The sequence below is a fragment of the Candoia aspera genome, chromosome 5, assembly GCF_035149785.1.
Source record: "Candoia aspera isolate rCanAsp1 chromosome 5, rCanAsp1.hap2, whole genome shotgun sequence".
Lineage (NCBI taxonomy): Eukaryota > Metazoa > Chordata > Lepidosauria > Squamata > Boidae > Candoia > Candoia aspera.
This window is the reverse complement of record NC_086157.1, coordinates 69,376,983-69,394,501: the sequence shown is the minus strand read 5'-3', so window position 1 is coordinate 69,394,501 and position 17,519 is coordinate 69,376,983. Positions and strand designations below refer to the sequence as shown.

Genomic DNA, 17,519 nt, shown 5'->3' with positions numbered 1-17,519 from the left:
CTAACCAGGGAGGCATATTCAGTTTTTGGACACACAGACACACACAGACATACACACACACACACAGTATACAGGGTTTTTGTTTGTTTTCTGTTTCAAAAAGCAAGGAAACTCTGCCTTTAGATTTCAGCAATTGAAGGGAACTCCAAGAGCTCCAAAAAGGGTATGTACTGATGCAACAGCAGCTCTTACAATCAAGTTGTCTAGATTTTCAGTGACATTTGAATGCAATGTTGAATGAAGTATAATCAGATGGCTTTTGTTTGATAGCAAAAGGCTATTCTGTAATCCATCATTCTGTTGTGTCTTTAGAGCAGGTATTAGTTGCTTAGGATATTTAAGTAGATACTGTCATTAGATTGTTTGTTGTTTATTCATTTAGTCGCTTCCGACTCTTCGTGACTTCATGGACCAGCCCACGCCAGAGCTTCCTGTCGGTCGTCAACACCCCCAGCTCCCCCAGGGACGAGTCCGTCACCTCTAGAATATCATCCATCCATCTTGCCCTTGGTCGGCCCCTCTTCCTTTTGCCTTCCACAGCATCAGCATCTTCTCCAGGGTGTCCTGTCTTCTCATTATGTGGCCAAAGTATTTCAGTTTTGTCTTTAATATCATTCCCTCAAGTGAGCAGTCTGGCTTTATTTCCTGGAGGATGGACTGGTTTGATCTTCTTGCAATCCAAGGCACGCTCAGAATTTTCCTCCAACACCACAATTCAAAAGCATCGATCTTCCTTCTCTCAGCCTTCCTTATGGTCCAGCTCTCGCAGCCATATGTTACTACGGGGAACACCATTGCTTTAACTATGCGGACCTGTGTTGTCAGTGTGATGTCTCTGCTCTTAAGTATTGTATCGAGATTTGTCATTGCTCTTCTCCCAAGGATCAAGTGTCTTCTGATTTCCTGACTGCAGTCAGCATCTGCAGTAATCTTCGCACCTAGAAATTCAAAGTCTTTCACTGCCTCTATGTTTTCTCCTTCTATTTGCCAGTTATCAATCAAGCTGGTTGCCATAATCTTGGTTTTTTTGAGGTTTAGCTGTAAGCCAGCTTTTGCACTTTCTTCTTTCACCTTCATCATAAGGCTCCTCAGTTCCTCTTCGCTTTCAGCCATCAAAGTGGTATCATCTGCATATCTGAGATTGTTAATGTTTCTTCCAGCGATTTTAACTTCAGCCTTGGATTCCTCAAGCCCAGCATGTTGCATGATGTGTTCTGCATACAAGTTGAATAGGTAGGGTGAGAGGATACAGCCCTGCCGTACTCCTTTCCCAATCTTAAACCAGTCCGTTGTTCCGTGGTCTGTTCTTACTGTTGCTACTTGGTCGTTATACAGATACTTCAGGAGGCATACAAGATGACTTGGTATCCCCATACCACTAAGAACTTGCCACAATTTGTTATGGTCCACACAGTCAAAGGCTTTAGAATAGCCAATAAAACAGAAATAGATGTTTTTCGGAAACTCCCTGCCCTTTTCCATTATCCAGCGGATATTGGCACTTTGGTCCCTAGTTCCTCTGCCTTTTCTAAAGCCAGCTTGTACATCTGGCAATTCTCGCTCCATGAATTGCTAAGTCTACCTTGCAGGATCTTGAGCATTACCTTACTGGCATGTGAAATGAGTGCCACTGTTCAATAGTTTGAACAGTCTTTAGTTTTTCCCTTCTTCGGTATGGGGAGATAAGTTGATTTTTTCCAGTCTGATGGCCATTCTTGTGTTTTCCAAATTTGCTGGCATATAGCATGCATTACCTTGACAGCATCATCTTGCAAGATTTTGACAATTTCAGCTGGGATGCCGTCGTCTCCTGCTGCCTTGTTATTAGCAATGCTTCTTAAGGCCCATTCAACCTCACTCTTCAGGATGTCTGGCTCTAGCTCACTGACCACACCGTCAAAGCTATCCCTGATATTGTTATCCTTCCTATACACGTCTTCTGTATATTCTTGCCACCTTTTCTTGATCTCTTCTTCCTCTGTTAGGTCCTTGCCAACTTTGTTTTTGATCATACCCATTTTGGCCTGGAATTTACCTCCGATGTTTCTAATTTCCTGGAAGAGGTCTCTTGTCCTTCCTATTCTATTGTCTTCTTCCACTTCCACGCATTGCTTGTTTAAAAATAATTCCTTATCTCTTCTGGCTAACCTCTGGAACTTTGCATTTAATTGGGCATATCTCCCCCTATCACTGTTGCCTTTTGCTTTCCTTCTTTCTTGGGCTACATCTAGTGTCTCAGCAGACAGCCATTTTGCCTTCTTGGTTTTCTCTTTCTTTGCGATGTATTTTGTTGCCACCTCCTGAACCATGTTGCGAACCTCTGTCCAGAGTTATTCCGGGACCCTATCTACTAAGTCCAGTCCCTTAAATCTATTCTTCACCTCCACTGCATATTCCTTAGGAATATTAGTGAGCTCATATCTAGCTGATCTGTGGGTCTTCCCTAATCTCTTTAGTCTGATCCTAAACTGTGCAATAAGAAGTTCGTGATTGGAACTACAGTCAGCTCCAGGTCTTGTTTTTACCGACTGTATAGATGTCCGCCACCTTTGGCTGCAAAGGATGTAGTCAATCTGATTTCAGTGTTGTCCATCTGGTGAAGTCCATGTATAAAGCCGTCTCTTAGGTTGTTGGAAGAGAGTGTTTATTATGCAGAGTGACTTGTCTTGCCAAAATTCTATCAGCCTATGTCCTGCTTCGTTTTGTTCTCCAAGGCCATGTTTACCTGTAATTCCAGGTGTCATTTGACTGCCCACCTTAGCATTCCAGTCTCCTGTGATGAAAATAACATCTCTTTTAGGTGTGTTGTCCAGTAGGTGCTGCAGATCCTCATAGAACTGCTCTACTTCAGCTTCTTCAGCATCTGTGGTTGGGGCATACATTTGGATCACTGTGATGTTAGATGGCTTGCCCTGAATTCAAATTGAGATCATTCTATCGTTTTTTGGATTGTATCCAAACACTGCTTTAGCCACTTTGCTATTAATTATGAAGGCTACTCCATTTCTTCTGTGGTCCTCTTGTCCACAGTAGTAGATCTGGTGGTCATTTGATGTGAAGTGGCCCATTCCAGTCCATCTCAGTTCACTGACGCCCAAAATGTCTATCTTTAATCTTGACATCTCACCAATAACCACATCCAATTTGCCCTGGCTCATAGATCTTACATTCCAGGTTCCAATGGTGTGTTGATCCTTAGAACATCGGATTCGCCGTTCACCACCAGCACCGTCGGCCGCTAGCCGTCCTTTCGGCTTTGAGATAGCTGCGTCATCACGTCTAGGGCTAGTTGAACTCATCCTGTTCCTCCCCAATAGCATTTTGACCATCTTCCAACTTGGGGGTCTCATCTTCCGATGGTATACCGACATATCTCTGGTTGTACTGATCCATTGAGTTTTCACGTCAAGAATACTGGGTTGGGTTGCCATTACCTTCCCCAGGGATCGCATTTAGTCTGACCTCTTTGTCATGACCTTCCTGTCTTGGGTGGCCCTTCACGGTTTAGTTTGTGGCATCATTGAGGTGCTCAAGCTCCAGCACCACAACAAGGTAAGGATCCTTTGCTGAAGGTCATTAGATTACATATGTAAATAATCTCCAATAACACATATGTGCACACACTGCTAGTCTTATGCTTCAGAAAATGTTAGGGCCAATCACTCTCTCAGCCCAAGCCACCTCACAGGGTCATTCATGTGGGGAAAATAGGAGGCAAAGTATTAGAAATATTCACTGCATTGAGTCATATATAAAATAGTGGGATAAAAATCTAATATTAATAATCTAGCATTGTCATATTGCTTCAAGAAACTGCTATGAAACTGAATTAAAAAGAGTAAATTTATCTTAAATTACTTACCCAAGTATATATATAAAAACTTTTGCTAATACATAACCACCCGGAGAGTTCCATCTGGATAAATCTAACATGGACAATTCGGCCTTAATAGATAAACACCGCAGTATCAGGATTTGCCACATGATGGCAGTTCGTGTTTGGGAATGCACCGTTCTCCGTGTTTGTGCGTGCGCGCGAGACAGAATATACCCACACCAATTTCTCTCCTACATCTGAAAAAGTTTATTTATATATTCATACACACACAGCACTTTGCTCTTACATCTCAGAAAGTGATTTAGTACAGAAGGTGCTACGTTAACCCGCTTCCGCACTCCAACTAACGTGCTTCCTCCAGCAGCGTCGCAAAATGCACTGGTAGTCCTGCAAGCTTTTTACCGTATAGTTGCGCGTCCCCTGCGCTTTACGGCCTCCTGCGCTCGCCTCGGCGGCCCCTCCCCTTTCCCCGGCTTCCCGCTCGTACTCCAGAACTCTGAGCTGGCGGGGCTACTGGGCACGAGCATGGCAACCCAAGGAAGGGCAGACGAGCCCGATCGGACCCTTTTCGTGGGCAATTTGGAGAGTCGCGTGCAGGAGGAAATTCTCTACGAGCTTTTCTTGCAGGTACAAGAGCGGGTGAGCGGGTCCTGTGGGAGATGGGTGTGTCAGTGGAGGGTGGGCGTGACTTGCAAAGCCGCCGGAGCCGGAGAAGCACGTGCCCGCGTTGCGAGTACGCAGTGGTGTCAAGGGGTGGAATTTAGGGGGCTGCTCCAGCGACGGGATGTCGGGGCAGGACGATGACTTCTCGCGCCGTACCCCCTTTTAATTTAATAGCAAAACGCTTTTTTAAAAAAAACGTACGGCATAAACAATTTTATAAAAGCTTATGCCACAGTACGGTCTGAAGTCTGTCGCAGGACTCTTCCTTGTTTTTACTGCAGCTGAATGTTGTCAGAGAAGGCAGCTTCTTTGCACTAGTTGACTTGTTCTCCCTGCAAGTCAGATCTAGAATATAATTTATGCCATATGTGTGGGATACTGTACTGAAAAAAAACTTGTTTTTCAATTTTAGTTGGATATGCTTGGAACAAGGTTTATTTTATTCACTAATTTTATGATAAATATTTATGATGGCTTAGAATCAAGATGGAAGTGACGTAGGGTATAAAATTAAGAAACACAAACAGAAAAACCGCAACTGAGTACTAGTAGATTTGTAGGACTTCTGCTTGTTTAATAATAACAGACTAGGCAGGTGAAAGGAGCATGGTTATCCTATGGGTATGGGAAATACTGCACTGAGCCTGCAGCTTCAAAACTTAAAAGACAATTTGCAATCTGAATTTGCAAATCTGAAAAGGATGGAAATCAATGCAGATGATGTGGATGTTAATCTTAAAATACAGTATGTCAGCTAATCCCTAGCAGCAGAATTGTTTGGAAAATAGTAAAACTGAAAGGACCTGACTTTTTTTTTTTCTGGTTATCAGGTAGTCTGATATGCTTTCTAGCCATAAATCCAGTATTGTGGCATATATTCTAGTCTGTTAGGAGGAATATTAGTTTATAAGCTGTCATTTTTACTCATAATTTACGCCTTGTAAATTATCCCATCCTTAACAATACATTCAGAATAATGAGTGTGTGTGTGTTCCTTTCTAATATTCTTTTGTGTTTAGGTTTATACATTTTATTTGAGTTCCTTTAATTGGCTTGTGTGTCAGTCTCTGTGTTGTTACTGTACTGGAAAAATGCAGTTTGTCCTCTTTAGTCCTTTCTTTCATTTAGCTACTTAACTTGAAATTGTTTTCTCGTAAATATAGAAATGTTAAGAACTTCAGTAGTAAAGTGGAAATGAAAAATTGAGCAGTGGAGAAGTTGTGAGTTCAGTTCCTCTTCTAAGTAACACACTGAAATTGTATTGGGCATATTAATCAAACCTGAACATCATTTAAATTTTACTCATTTTTTCTTGCAGTTAAATTTGATGAACATAAGTGGACGTAGTCTAAAAAGTGCTTGCTTTTTTTCATATAATAGTACTTGTGACAACGTAAATATTTCATTCTTGACTTAATCTACCCAATACAGCTTTTTTTTTGTTACTCCTGGTGAAAACTATAATTTTAAATTGGGTTATTTGTATCTTAAAGCCCTAGCTGTGTATGTAGCTTGGTTCAGCAGATTTTTTATTTATTTCTTTATAAACAGGAAGAATCTACATGTTTAAAAGAAAAAGCCTCAGAATGTTTGATTTTCTACTTCCTACCTTTGAAGAAGTTCATCACCTTCAGTAGGCAATCCAGAGTAGAAGAGTGGAAATGTGTTTTTTTTTTCTCTGAAATTGTATCCCTCCTAAGAATGGGGATTAAGCAAACTGAATTTCGCTTGGAAATGTTGACTGTGTTAGAAATAATTATTTTTTTAATAAAATGTAATTCTAAGAAATTAATAGAACTGAAACTCTGAAACTACAGATTTAAATAAATTAAGATGGATCCTGCTGTAATGATTTCTTTATTTCAGAAAAGGATTTGATAAAAACTATTGCCAATACCTCTTTTTTGTCGTGCTTTGAGACTTAGATGTGAACTATAGAATTAAAAATGAACTATAGTTCTTTATTCCTCTCCAGAAACTCAAATGAGTACAAATGTGATTATTACAACTGTAAATGATTTTTACTGGGGAAATTAATGAGACAGATTTATTCTCTCTTACCTTTATTATTTGATTTAGCATATGCTATTTATTTAGCATATGTGCTATTGGCTAAACTGGTGACATTTATATCTATTCCCAGATTTTGTAACACACTCAATTCTACTTATTAATAAACATTCATTTTTGGTGACTAAATCTGAATGTTTCATAATAACATTAATTGATAATTAATCAATGTAATATTGATTGGTCTAAATCTGAATTGATCTCTCTAAGAGCTTCTAAGTTGCCAAAGTCAATATTTTTTTTTATCCTGCAAAGTTTGATAGTGCCTAAAGGCAATCATTTAACTTTGGCTGAAATTAACTAAAGATTTATCTCTATGATTAAATAACATATTTGGATAGATGGCTGTCATTTAAATTGAAACTGTAGGGAAAAATAAGTACCTAAAATAAATGAAAATCAATATTTGTCATGGGTGATATATATATGTGGCTATTTCTCTATTCCTATATATTTAGAAATTTAAGGCAATACTCAGTTTTATTTTGTAAACTTCTTCCTTTCATTTTTAAATTAGGAAGCTTCAGTTATGAGAGAAGGAAATTTTAACTTTCTCAACATAAGTTTATACTAAAAGTCTTTTTTTGTTTTTCACCTAAAATAATAAATCTAATGTTTCCTCTTCAAACCAGTAAATTTGACACCTCTTTTAAATGGGAAGTTGTTGGCTCCATCTATCTTGGAAAAATATTGTTGTTGTTTATTCGTTTAGTCGCTTCCGACTCTTCGTGACTTCATGGACCAGCCCACGCCAGAGCTTCCTGTCGGTCGTCAACATCCCCAGCTCCCCCAGGGACGAGTCCGTCACCTCTAGAATATCATCCATCCATCTTGCCCTTGGTCGGCCCCTCTTCCTTTTGCCTTCCACTCTCCCTAGCATCAGCATCTTCTCCAGGGTGTCCTGTCTTCTCATTATGTGGCCAAAGTATTTCAGTTTTGCCTTTAATATCATTCCCTCAAGTGAGCAGTCTGGCTTTATTTCCTGGAGGATGGACTGGTTTGATCTTCTTGCAGTCCAAGCCACTCTCAGAATTTTCCTCCAACACCACAGTTCAAAAGCATCGATCTTCCTTCTCTCAGCCTTCCTTATGGTCCAGCTCTCGCAGCCATATGTTACTAAAGGGAACACCATTGCTTTAACTATGCGGGCCTTTGTTGTCAGTGTGATGTCTCTGCTCTTAACTATTTTATCGAGATTTGTCATTGCTCTTCTCCCAAGGATTAAGCGTCTTCTGATTTCCTGACTGCAGTCAGCATCTGCAGTAATCTTTGCACCTAGGAATACAAAGTCTTTCACTGCTTCTACATTTTCTCCCTCTATTTGCCAGTTATCAATCAAGCTGGTTGCCATAATCTTGGTTTTTTTGAGGTTTAGCTGCAAGCCAGCTTTTGCACTTTCTTCTTTCACCTTCATCATAAGGCTCCTCAGTTCCTCTTCACTTTCAGCCATCAAAGTGGTATCATCTGCATATCTGAGATTGTTAATGTTTCTTCCAGAGATTTTAACTCCAGCCTTGGATTCCTCAAGACCAGCTTGTCGCATGATGTGTTCTGCATACAAGTTGAATAGGTAGGGTGAGAGTATACAGCCCTGCCGTACTCCTTTCCCAATCTTAAACCAGTCCGTTGTTCCGTGGTCTGTTCTTACTGTTGCTACTTGGTCGTTATACAGATTCTTCAGGAGGCATACAAGATGACTTGGTATCCCCATACCACTAAGAACTTGCCACAATTTGTTATGGTCCACACAGTCAAAGGCTTTAGAATAGTCAATAAAACAGAAATAGATGTTTTTCTGAAACTCCCTGGCTTTTTCCATTATCCAGCGGATATTGGCAATTTGGTCCCTAGTTCCTCTGCCTTTTCTAAACCCAGCCTGTACATCTGGCAATTCTCGCTCCATGAACTGCTGAAGTCTACCTTGCAGGATCTTGAGCATTACCTTACTGGCATGTGAAATGAGTGCCACTGTTCGATAGTTTGAACATTCTTTAGTGTTTCCCTTTTTGGGTATGGGGATATAAGTTGATTTTTTCCAATCTGATGGCCATTCTTGTGTTTTCCAAATTTGCTGGCATATAGCATGCATTACCTTGACAGCATCATCTTGCAAGATTTTGAACAGTTCAGCTGGGATGCCATCTTCTCCTGCTGCCTTGTTATTAGCAATGCTTCTTAAGGCCCACTCAACCTCACTCTTCAGGATGTCTGGCTCTAGCTCACTGACCACACCGTCAAAGCTATCCCCGATATTGTTATCCTTCCTATACAGGTCTTCTGTATATTCTTGCCACCTTTTCTTGATCTCTTCTTCTTCTGTTAGGTCCTTGCCATCTTTGTTTTTGATCATACCCATTTTGGCCTGGAATTTACCTCCAATGTTTCTAATTTTCTGGAAGAGGTCTCTTGTCCTTCCTATTCTATTGTCTTCTTCCACTTCCGCGCATTGCTTGTTTAAAAATAATTCCTTATCTCTTCTGGCTAACCTCTGGAATTTTGCATGTAATTGGGCATATCTCCCCCTATCACTGTTGCCTTTTGCTTTCCTTCTTTCTTGGGCTACTTCTAGTGTCTCAGCAGACAGCCATTTTGCCTTCTTGGTTTTCTCTTTCTTTGGGATGTATTTTGTTGCCGCCTCCTGAACAATGCTGCCAACTTCTGTCCAGAGTTCTTCCGGGACCCTATCTACTAAGTCCAGTCCCTTAAATCTATTCTTCACCTCCACTGCATATTCCTGAGGAATATTCGTGAGCTCATATCTAGCTGATCTGTGGGTCTTCCCTAATCTCTTGAGTCTGATCCTAAATTGTGCAAGAAGAAGTTCATGGTCTGAACTACAGTCAGCTCCAGGCCTAGTTTTTACCGACTGTACAGATGTCCGCCACCTTTGGCTGCAAAGGATGTAATCAATCTGATTTCGGTGTTGTCCATCTGGTGAAGTCCATGTGTAAAGCCGTCTCTTAGGTTGTTGGAAGAGAGTGTTTGTTATGCAGAGTGAATTGTCTTGGCAAAATTCTATCAGCCTATGTCCTGCTTCGTTTTGTTCTCCCAGGCCATACTTACCTGTAATTCGAGGTGTCATTTGACTGCCCACCTTAGCATTCCAGTCTCCTGTGATGAAAATAACATCTCTTTTAGGCGTGTTGTCCAGTAGGTGCTGCAGATCCTCATAGAACTGCTCTACTTCAGCTTCTTCAGCATTTGTGGTTGGGGCGTATATTTGGATCACTGTGATGTTAGATGGCTTGCCCTGAATTCGAATTGAGATCATTCTGTCGTTTTTGGGGTTGTATCCAAGCACTGCTTTAGCCACTTTACTATTAATTATGAAGGCTACTCCATTTCTTCTGTGGTCCTCTTGTCCACAGTAGTAGATCTGGTGGTCATTTGATGTGAAGTGGCCCAATCCAGTCCATTTCAGTTCACTGACGCCCAGAATGTCTATCTTTAATCTTGACATCTCACCAATAACCACATCCAATTTGCCCTGGCTCATAGATCTTACATTCCAGGTTCCAATGGTGTGTTGATCCTTAGAACTTCGGATTCGCCGTTCACCACCAGCACCGTTGGCCGCTAGCCGTCCTTTCGGCTTTGAGCTAGCTGCATCATCACGACTGGGGCTAGTTGAGCTCATCCTCTGTTCCTCCCCAGTAGCATTTTGACCATCTTCCGACCTGGGGGTCTCATCTTCCGATGGTATACCGACATATCTCTGGTTGTACTGATCCATTTAGTTTTCACGGCAAGAATACTGGGGTGGGTTGCCATTACCTTCCCCAGGGATCGCATTTAGTCTGACCTCTCTGTCATGACCTTCCCGTCTTGGGTGGCCCTTCACGGTTTAGCTCATGGCATCATTGAGGTGCTCAAGCTCCAGCACCACGACAAGGTAACGATCCTTTGCGGAGTGGAAAAATATAACTATTTAAAATGTGGTGTAATTGTATTTTCTACAATAAATGGACCTGGACAGCTTCCAGTTTAGAAGAGGTATCCAAATTGTTGATGCCCAATTTGGTCCTTAATTATCATGTTAAGGTTATGGTGGAATCAAATCTTGAAAATAGCGAGATAATCTTTTATTGGAGAACCAGGGCAGACAATATACACTCTATCTAGAGTCATTTGTAGGTTTAGATTAATATTTAGGAGTTGCAACATAAATAGGATTTGTCAAAACATGCAGAACATCAGCATTTTCAGTTAAACATTCTTTGATGTCTAGATATTGGCCAGCAGCCGATACACGAATTACTTGTTCAAGGGCATCAGGACCATGGTAAAAAGAAGTTGGAATGTCTAATACCTGAATATCAGTGGAAGCATTTTGGCATCTATGTCATGTTTATAGATTTCAACATGCAATTAATTCAACAAAGATTTTATTTATTAGACACCTGAATCTTTTTTGGAAGAAATTGGTGGGATTACCTAATCGTTGGATATACAGTGCTCAAAACACAACATTGGTTCAATATAACATAGTCTTGTACAATAGTGGTTCCTTTGTGTGGAATTAAATTTCACATTTTATTCTGGAAGGCCAGTATTTTTGTGATTTTCATGTTCTCTTGAATTACCCATGGTTTTGAAATTAACAGGAGGATAGTAAAAGTGGATATTTGGTGTTTTTATAATTACAAAAAAGTGAATATTGAAAGATTGGGGGGATATCCAGGCTCTGTAAGTTATAAAAGAAGATCTCTCTGTATTTCAAGAAGCATTTACAACCAGAAGTCATGATTGGAGGGTAACTTATACATTTGGATTATGCATAGTAGTTTATACATTTTAATTTCCCATTTTACTATCATCTAAATATTCATAAACATTCATAATTTAATTGTATCCCATTAGTTAAATTATTATGTGAGAGTTGAAAGCTCTTGTAATTTTTTTCTTTATTTCTTTCTGCATATAAAATACAATTAAATATAAAAGTACAGCGGTAACATTAAGTATTTCGTCAGCACTAAATACTATAAAATATCTAAAAAAAATTCTTTTTCTTTTTTTTGTTGTTATAAGCTACATCTGCTTTCCTTGTTATATCAGAATCAGATCTGGAATTAGCAAAGTAGGCACTTCGTATGCATTTAGCTTTTGACTGCTCTCAAGCTACTATCTGAAGAAGTTATAATTAATTTACCCCAATGTCCACATAATTATATCTACTGCTAAATTTAATTTCCAAGAAAAGGGAAAATTAACAATAACAACAAAGAAGGAATCATATATTTTTACAGTCCTACAGTTGATTCCAGATAAACTTCATTGTTTTCTTCTTCCTTCTTCATCACTGCCATTTAACATGTTTTCAGTTGTATGTGCAACTTCCTAAGAATTCAACAGATTGATAAATATAAAAGACATGCCTACGCACAGCAGTGAATTTTTATTGGACTGTCAGTTTTTTTGTCTATGATATTTAAACCTATAAGATTGGTCAGAATGTCAAGCTTTCTATTGATTGCCAATCCAGCATAGAAAATATTATATATGATACATTAATAAATCTATAATTACTTTGTGATACTTAATTTGGATATGTCTTATATTTGACTATAGTATATGTTTGCTTTGTTTGAATAGCAAGCTACTATTTGTTGTGCATTTTTAATTGAATTGTATACATGTTAAAAATTCTTTAACTGCTTTGATACTTGATCAAGTCCATGTATTTTGTTATGCCCATAGCAAAATAAAAGGAGATATTTAAATAAGTTGTGAACATACAAGGAAAATTATAGTGCATTGCCTTTGTGCACAAAAGAAAAATGGTTACGTTGGTAGAATAAGGTCCATCAAGTCTTTGAATCAGTAAGTAACAATCTGTTTCCTATATGGAAATTATAAGAAAATAAATTTTAAGTTTCTTGCAGGCTGGACCGGTATCGAAAGTCACCATATGCAAGGACAAAGATGGAAAACCCAAGACCTTTGGATTTGTCTGCTTTAAACACACAGAGTCAGTGCCTTATGCTATAGCGTTGCTGAATGGGATTCGTTTATATGGAAGACCAATTAAAGTTCAATATCGGTTTGGTAGGTTTAGTTACCTGCCAAAGTATTTCATAAAAACTCAGAGATCTGTATAGAATGTAAATGTCTTCAAAATCCTGACACATGAAATAATATGTCAAAATTCTGCTATGACCAAGTATATTTTTCTGTACTGTTGGGTCCATTTACTAATTAACGTTTTTTAAACAAATAATAAACTGATAAACTACATTTCTGTCCTTTATTCATTCCCTTTCAAGAAGGTAGCAAGAAATTTCATCTCTGCTAGAGTAAGTTGAGTGATTTGATACTAGATACAATTTTTATTTTAATACTTAGAAAAGTATAACAGTAAATTCCTTTATAATCCTTATTTCTAAATCAGTGCTTTGATCCATTCTTAAATAGGTGGTTTGTCATATATTTTTTTTTCCAGGTCTTAAAATTCATACCCCATATGAGTTTTGTTCAAACTTTCCCCAGTTGCTTTTCTTCTTTCTAGTAGGTCAGACAATAGCACTGTTCAGGAATCCTATTAAAATTACATGTAAATAATTGCTGAAAGATAAACCAAAATATTTATTTTTTCCTATTTAAAACTAGCATAAAGAAGCCTTGTGCTCCCTCTTTGACATTTTGTGCTTATATGTTTTGTTTTAGGTTTTGTTTTTTTTCTAACGAAGAGGCATTGACACTTAAACATACAAACTAAAATGCATCAATAAGGTTTACCTTAGCTAGAATATAGAGAAGTGTTTTGATTCATAAAAGGTTCTTCTATTTCTTCCAGAATATATGGCCACTGTGATAGAAAACAAACTGCATTTGAAATTACATTACAAATTTCCAACAATTAGTCTTGGATGTGGCACAACGATTTGAGAAAAACAAATATAAAACCCCCTGTCATTTTGGAATGAATGTTGCTGTTCATTGGATTGCGACTTTTTAAAAATGTTCAGAGGCATACTATGATAACTCTTTTCTCACTAACCGCTGAATATTTGCTCCCAATAAAACAATTATTCTTTTAAATTTAAAGGAAGTTGCAATTTAGTTGTAATCCTATATGAGTTTTGAAAATTTATATAATTATTTTAGACCTTTTCTGTTCTTTTACTGAGTGTTCAAAATATACTAAATAGTAACTTTGGTATAATTCTGGGATTTGTTTCTATGCTATTATATGCATTTTCAGACAAAAGCATACAAACACAATGACATTTTTAATTCTGAAATGTTTAGTGTTTCATTTACAGGGAGTACTCACTGCCTAGAGTTAAGCAGTCCTTCCCAGAATATGGATAGTGATGTACAGGCATCATCCTACAGGTAATGTGCAGTCAGTTGTGTCCAGTGGTGGTGGTGGTTGTGTGTGTGTGTGTGGGGGGGGGGGAGGAACAGAAGCTGGGAGGAAGAAAAATAGCACCCCTATTACGGCAAAAGCCCCTGTCCTTTTATACATGCACTGTGACACTGCATATCACAGACCTTGTGGTACAACAGTGTGATGCTACTTGGGTCATCTTGATTAAAGCAGCAAGATCTGATAGACCACTATATGGCTCAGAAGCTGCATGTGCAGTCACTACATGCCACTTTCAAAGGATTTGAAAAACCTTAAAAGTCTATCCAATGCCACAGAGATGTAGCTTTTTCATAAGTATATGTGCACAGGACTATAGGCTTAGGATTTAATTGTGTAACTTCCATTAAAGTTGGAATTCCAAAATGTGCACATTTAGCTGTTTGCTGCTATTTCATACTTATTTGTCTAAGATTAAATCGCAATAAGTTGAGTGGGTGTTTCTACTGTGTAGACATGTATAAGAGTAGTGGTAAAGAATTGAAATAGATTCTGTGTAAATTGTTAGTAGATAAATGACTTTATGAGACTTTATCCATCCTTGTTTTTAATTGATATACAGAATCTTATTGTGATATTCAATTATCTGTTAGTCCTTTTCAGGTGAATAATAATCCACATCAGATTTATTCTGCCATTCAGAGCATGGTAAGTTTAGCATACTAACACTAAAACTACCCCAGTAATATTTCATGTGTAGACAGATTACCTTTATTATATAGTGCAAGGGACAATTGAGTAAGGAAGCCAAGTTATACTGGCTTTTTAGCCTCTGGCTGCACCCATAACACTCTAGTTTCCTTACCAACTTGTAGGTGAAATGCACGTTGTAATTAGCAGTTGGCCTTATTAGCTGTTGTATCTATGTCTTGATATGTGGAGTCCATGGTGCTCTTTGGCCTTGTTGTTTTCTTGCAGATGTTTAATTGCCAGACTAGGCAACATCTTCAGTGCAAAAACTTCAGTTTTTGCACTGTAGATGTTGCTTAGTCTGGCACTGAAACATCTGCAAGAAAACAAGGCTCAGAGGGCACCATGGATTCCACAGTTCAACCCTGAGCAACACATATTCTCTTTGATATGTCTTAATACCTATGTAAAGGGAGAAATTGGCTGGATCCTTCAGCAGTGTGTATGGTTTTATTTTTGTGACTGGCTTTACTTTTACAAACATTTCTTGCCTTGTTTTAGGAAGATGTCTGCTGACAATCATATGAAATAATAGGGAATGGGGTAAAGAGTATTTGGAAGCTGCAGCTGGTGCAGGGAGTTTTTGTCATCTCTCAATATGTTCATATAACATCACTGCTCTGTGAGCTGTACTGATTTCCAGTAGGCTTCCAATTCAAACTCAAGGTGCTGGTTACCATCTATAAAGCACTATATGGCATAGTGTATTTGCAGGACCGCCTGTCCCCCATTATTTCTGTCTACCCCACCAGGTGTAGCATGGAGGGCAGCTCTGGGTCTCTTACATAAATCAATGCCATCTTGTTGGACCCTGAATCGTGCCTTCTCTGTGTCTGCACCTGCCCTGTGGACAGAATCCCCCCAGAGATCCAGATGCTTCTTACTCTGTTAGCCTTTCATAAGTCTCTGAAGACTTGGCTGTGCCTCCAGGCTTTTGGGCCAGGCAGTTAGGCAAGCTCTATTGGTGATGTGGTTTTGTTTCAAGTGTTTAGCTGGGGCATCATGAGTTTGCACTGTCATGATGGTCATTGCTGTGAGATGGCCAGCTCTATAAACCATAAATAACTAAGTAACATGTCAGACCCCAACAAACTTCCAATTTATAATTTTACATCAGTGATGAAATGAAGAATTGCACAAACAGCTTATGCAACTGTATGGTTTGCAGATGTATCTCATCATGCTTAATCTTTGAAGGTATTACATATTACCATTTTAAAATTCTTTTTGTCACCTTCATGTTGGTATCGAGTATATAAATTTGAAATAATTTTAAGCAAGTTTTCATATGACAAGCAATGAAGGTAGGGATAACTTGTTTTCAAATATGTTTAAATTGTTTTCTTTTTTCTAGATGACATGTTATTTGACACAGCAGTATGTTCCATATAATCCAATGGGACAGCCATTTCCTTACTCACAGATGACACCACCACCACCACAATTTCCAAGTATTCCAGTATCATCCTACCTGAATCCTGGACAAGGTTCTTTTGAAAGTGTCTACCCAGAATCAAAAAACCACAGTCAATATCTTGTTACAAAAGAAACTCCCAAGCGGAAAAGAACTTTGGAAGCTAGTGACAGTGACAGTAGCAATGAAAATGGTAGGAAAAAATGCAAGAAAAAGTGAGCGAAAATGTTAAGGGATAAGTTATTAAATGACTATAGGATTTTATTTATTTGTAAATTAGTGTATTATTGAATAAAAGGATATGATTTTGAATATATTTTTAAAAGGAATGCCAAACGTATATATACCATCCACAAATGGAGAACCTAATTATCTCCACTGAAAAAGTTGCAAAAATTAAATAAAGTTTCTTGAGAAACATCTCCACTTGAAAGAAAGTATGTCTTGTTCTGACAACTATGTTCAAATTGTAAACAAGTCAAGGATTTCTGAATTTCCACAGATATAGTTAAAATATTGAATTGTTACGCTATTCACAATGTGATACATAATAAAGATTGTGGTTAAAGTCTGTTTTTGTGGGAAAATATAAGTAGATCAGTATCATGTTGTAATTGTCAATCTTAAATTGATCAAAATGATTTAAATACAGACAAAGCATTAGAAACAAGATTGGAAGATTGCTGATTTGCTTTATATTTCTTTTGGAATATATCAGGCATGGACTTTAAGTGTCTTAAAGCAAATCTAAAGCTATTGTGAACAGTGTGTATTTGTGAATTGTCTTTTGCTCTCTCCTGAAGTTCATGAAAAAATTCTTGGGAAACTCAGGACGGAAGCACTGCTTTCTCTTCCATTGCAGTCACACAAATTACTTGTTTTCAGCAGATACTGAATATTATTTCACTGGCAAAATCAGTGGTCATTATCTTAAGGCTGATTCATATTGCCTGTTACTGCTTTCATGAATCAATAATAACTGGTCAAAGAAAAGAAAAGCTAGACTTTCTTCATTTTTTATCACCTTATGAATTGTTTGTTTTTTAACTGAGTTTGTTCACAAAATTGCCAATGACTAAATAAAAAAATCAAGTGATTAATATGCATATATGCATCACAGGTTAGGTCATGGTTCCCAGCCTTTTTTGATTAATTCACGCTGGAATGTAGACCAATATAGATACAAATGGAGCAAGAACAGTGCTATTTATTCTTATTTATTGCTGCTTATAGTAACAAGATGATGTGTATATGCAAATAACTATAAACTACTAAGGAAAGAAAAAGTGTCTTTACCTCTCAGTGCTAAAGTGAAGAATAAAAAGAATACCTCAACAGTTATTTTTTGCTAATTCCTTTTGCCTCCTCCAAAAGCCAATCCTAAGATATGGGGGTCTCCTGACAAAGGTCTGGAATGTGGCATGGAGAGCAGCTGTGAAAGGTGGTTATTGTCAAATAGATACTCAATGATG

General features: G+C 38.2%; 1 protein-coding gene across 1 annotated transcript; it reads left to right on the top strand.

The window, feature by feature from the left end:
• The first annotated feature begins 4,248 nt into the window (after positions 1 to 4,248).
• RBM11 (RNA binding motif protein 11) lies at positions 4,249 to 16,677 on the top strand. The gene is made up of 5 exons (XM_063305486.1): positions 4,249 to 4,465; positions 12,457 to 12,619; positions 13,837 to 13,909; positions 14,537 to 14,591; positions 15,988 to 16,677. Exons 1-5 carry the CDS (start codon positions 4,364 to 4,366, stop codon positions 16,264 to 16,266), a joined length of 672 nt encoding a protein of 223 aa, XP_063161556.1. The 5' UTR covers positions 4,249 to 4,363; the 3' UTR covers positions 16,267 to 16,677.
• The last annotated feature ends 842 nt before the right edge of the window (positions 16,678 to 17,519 follow it).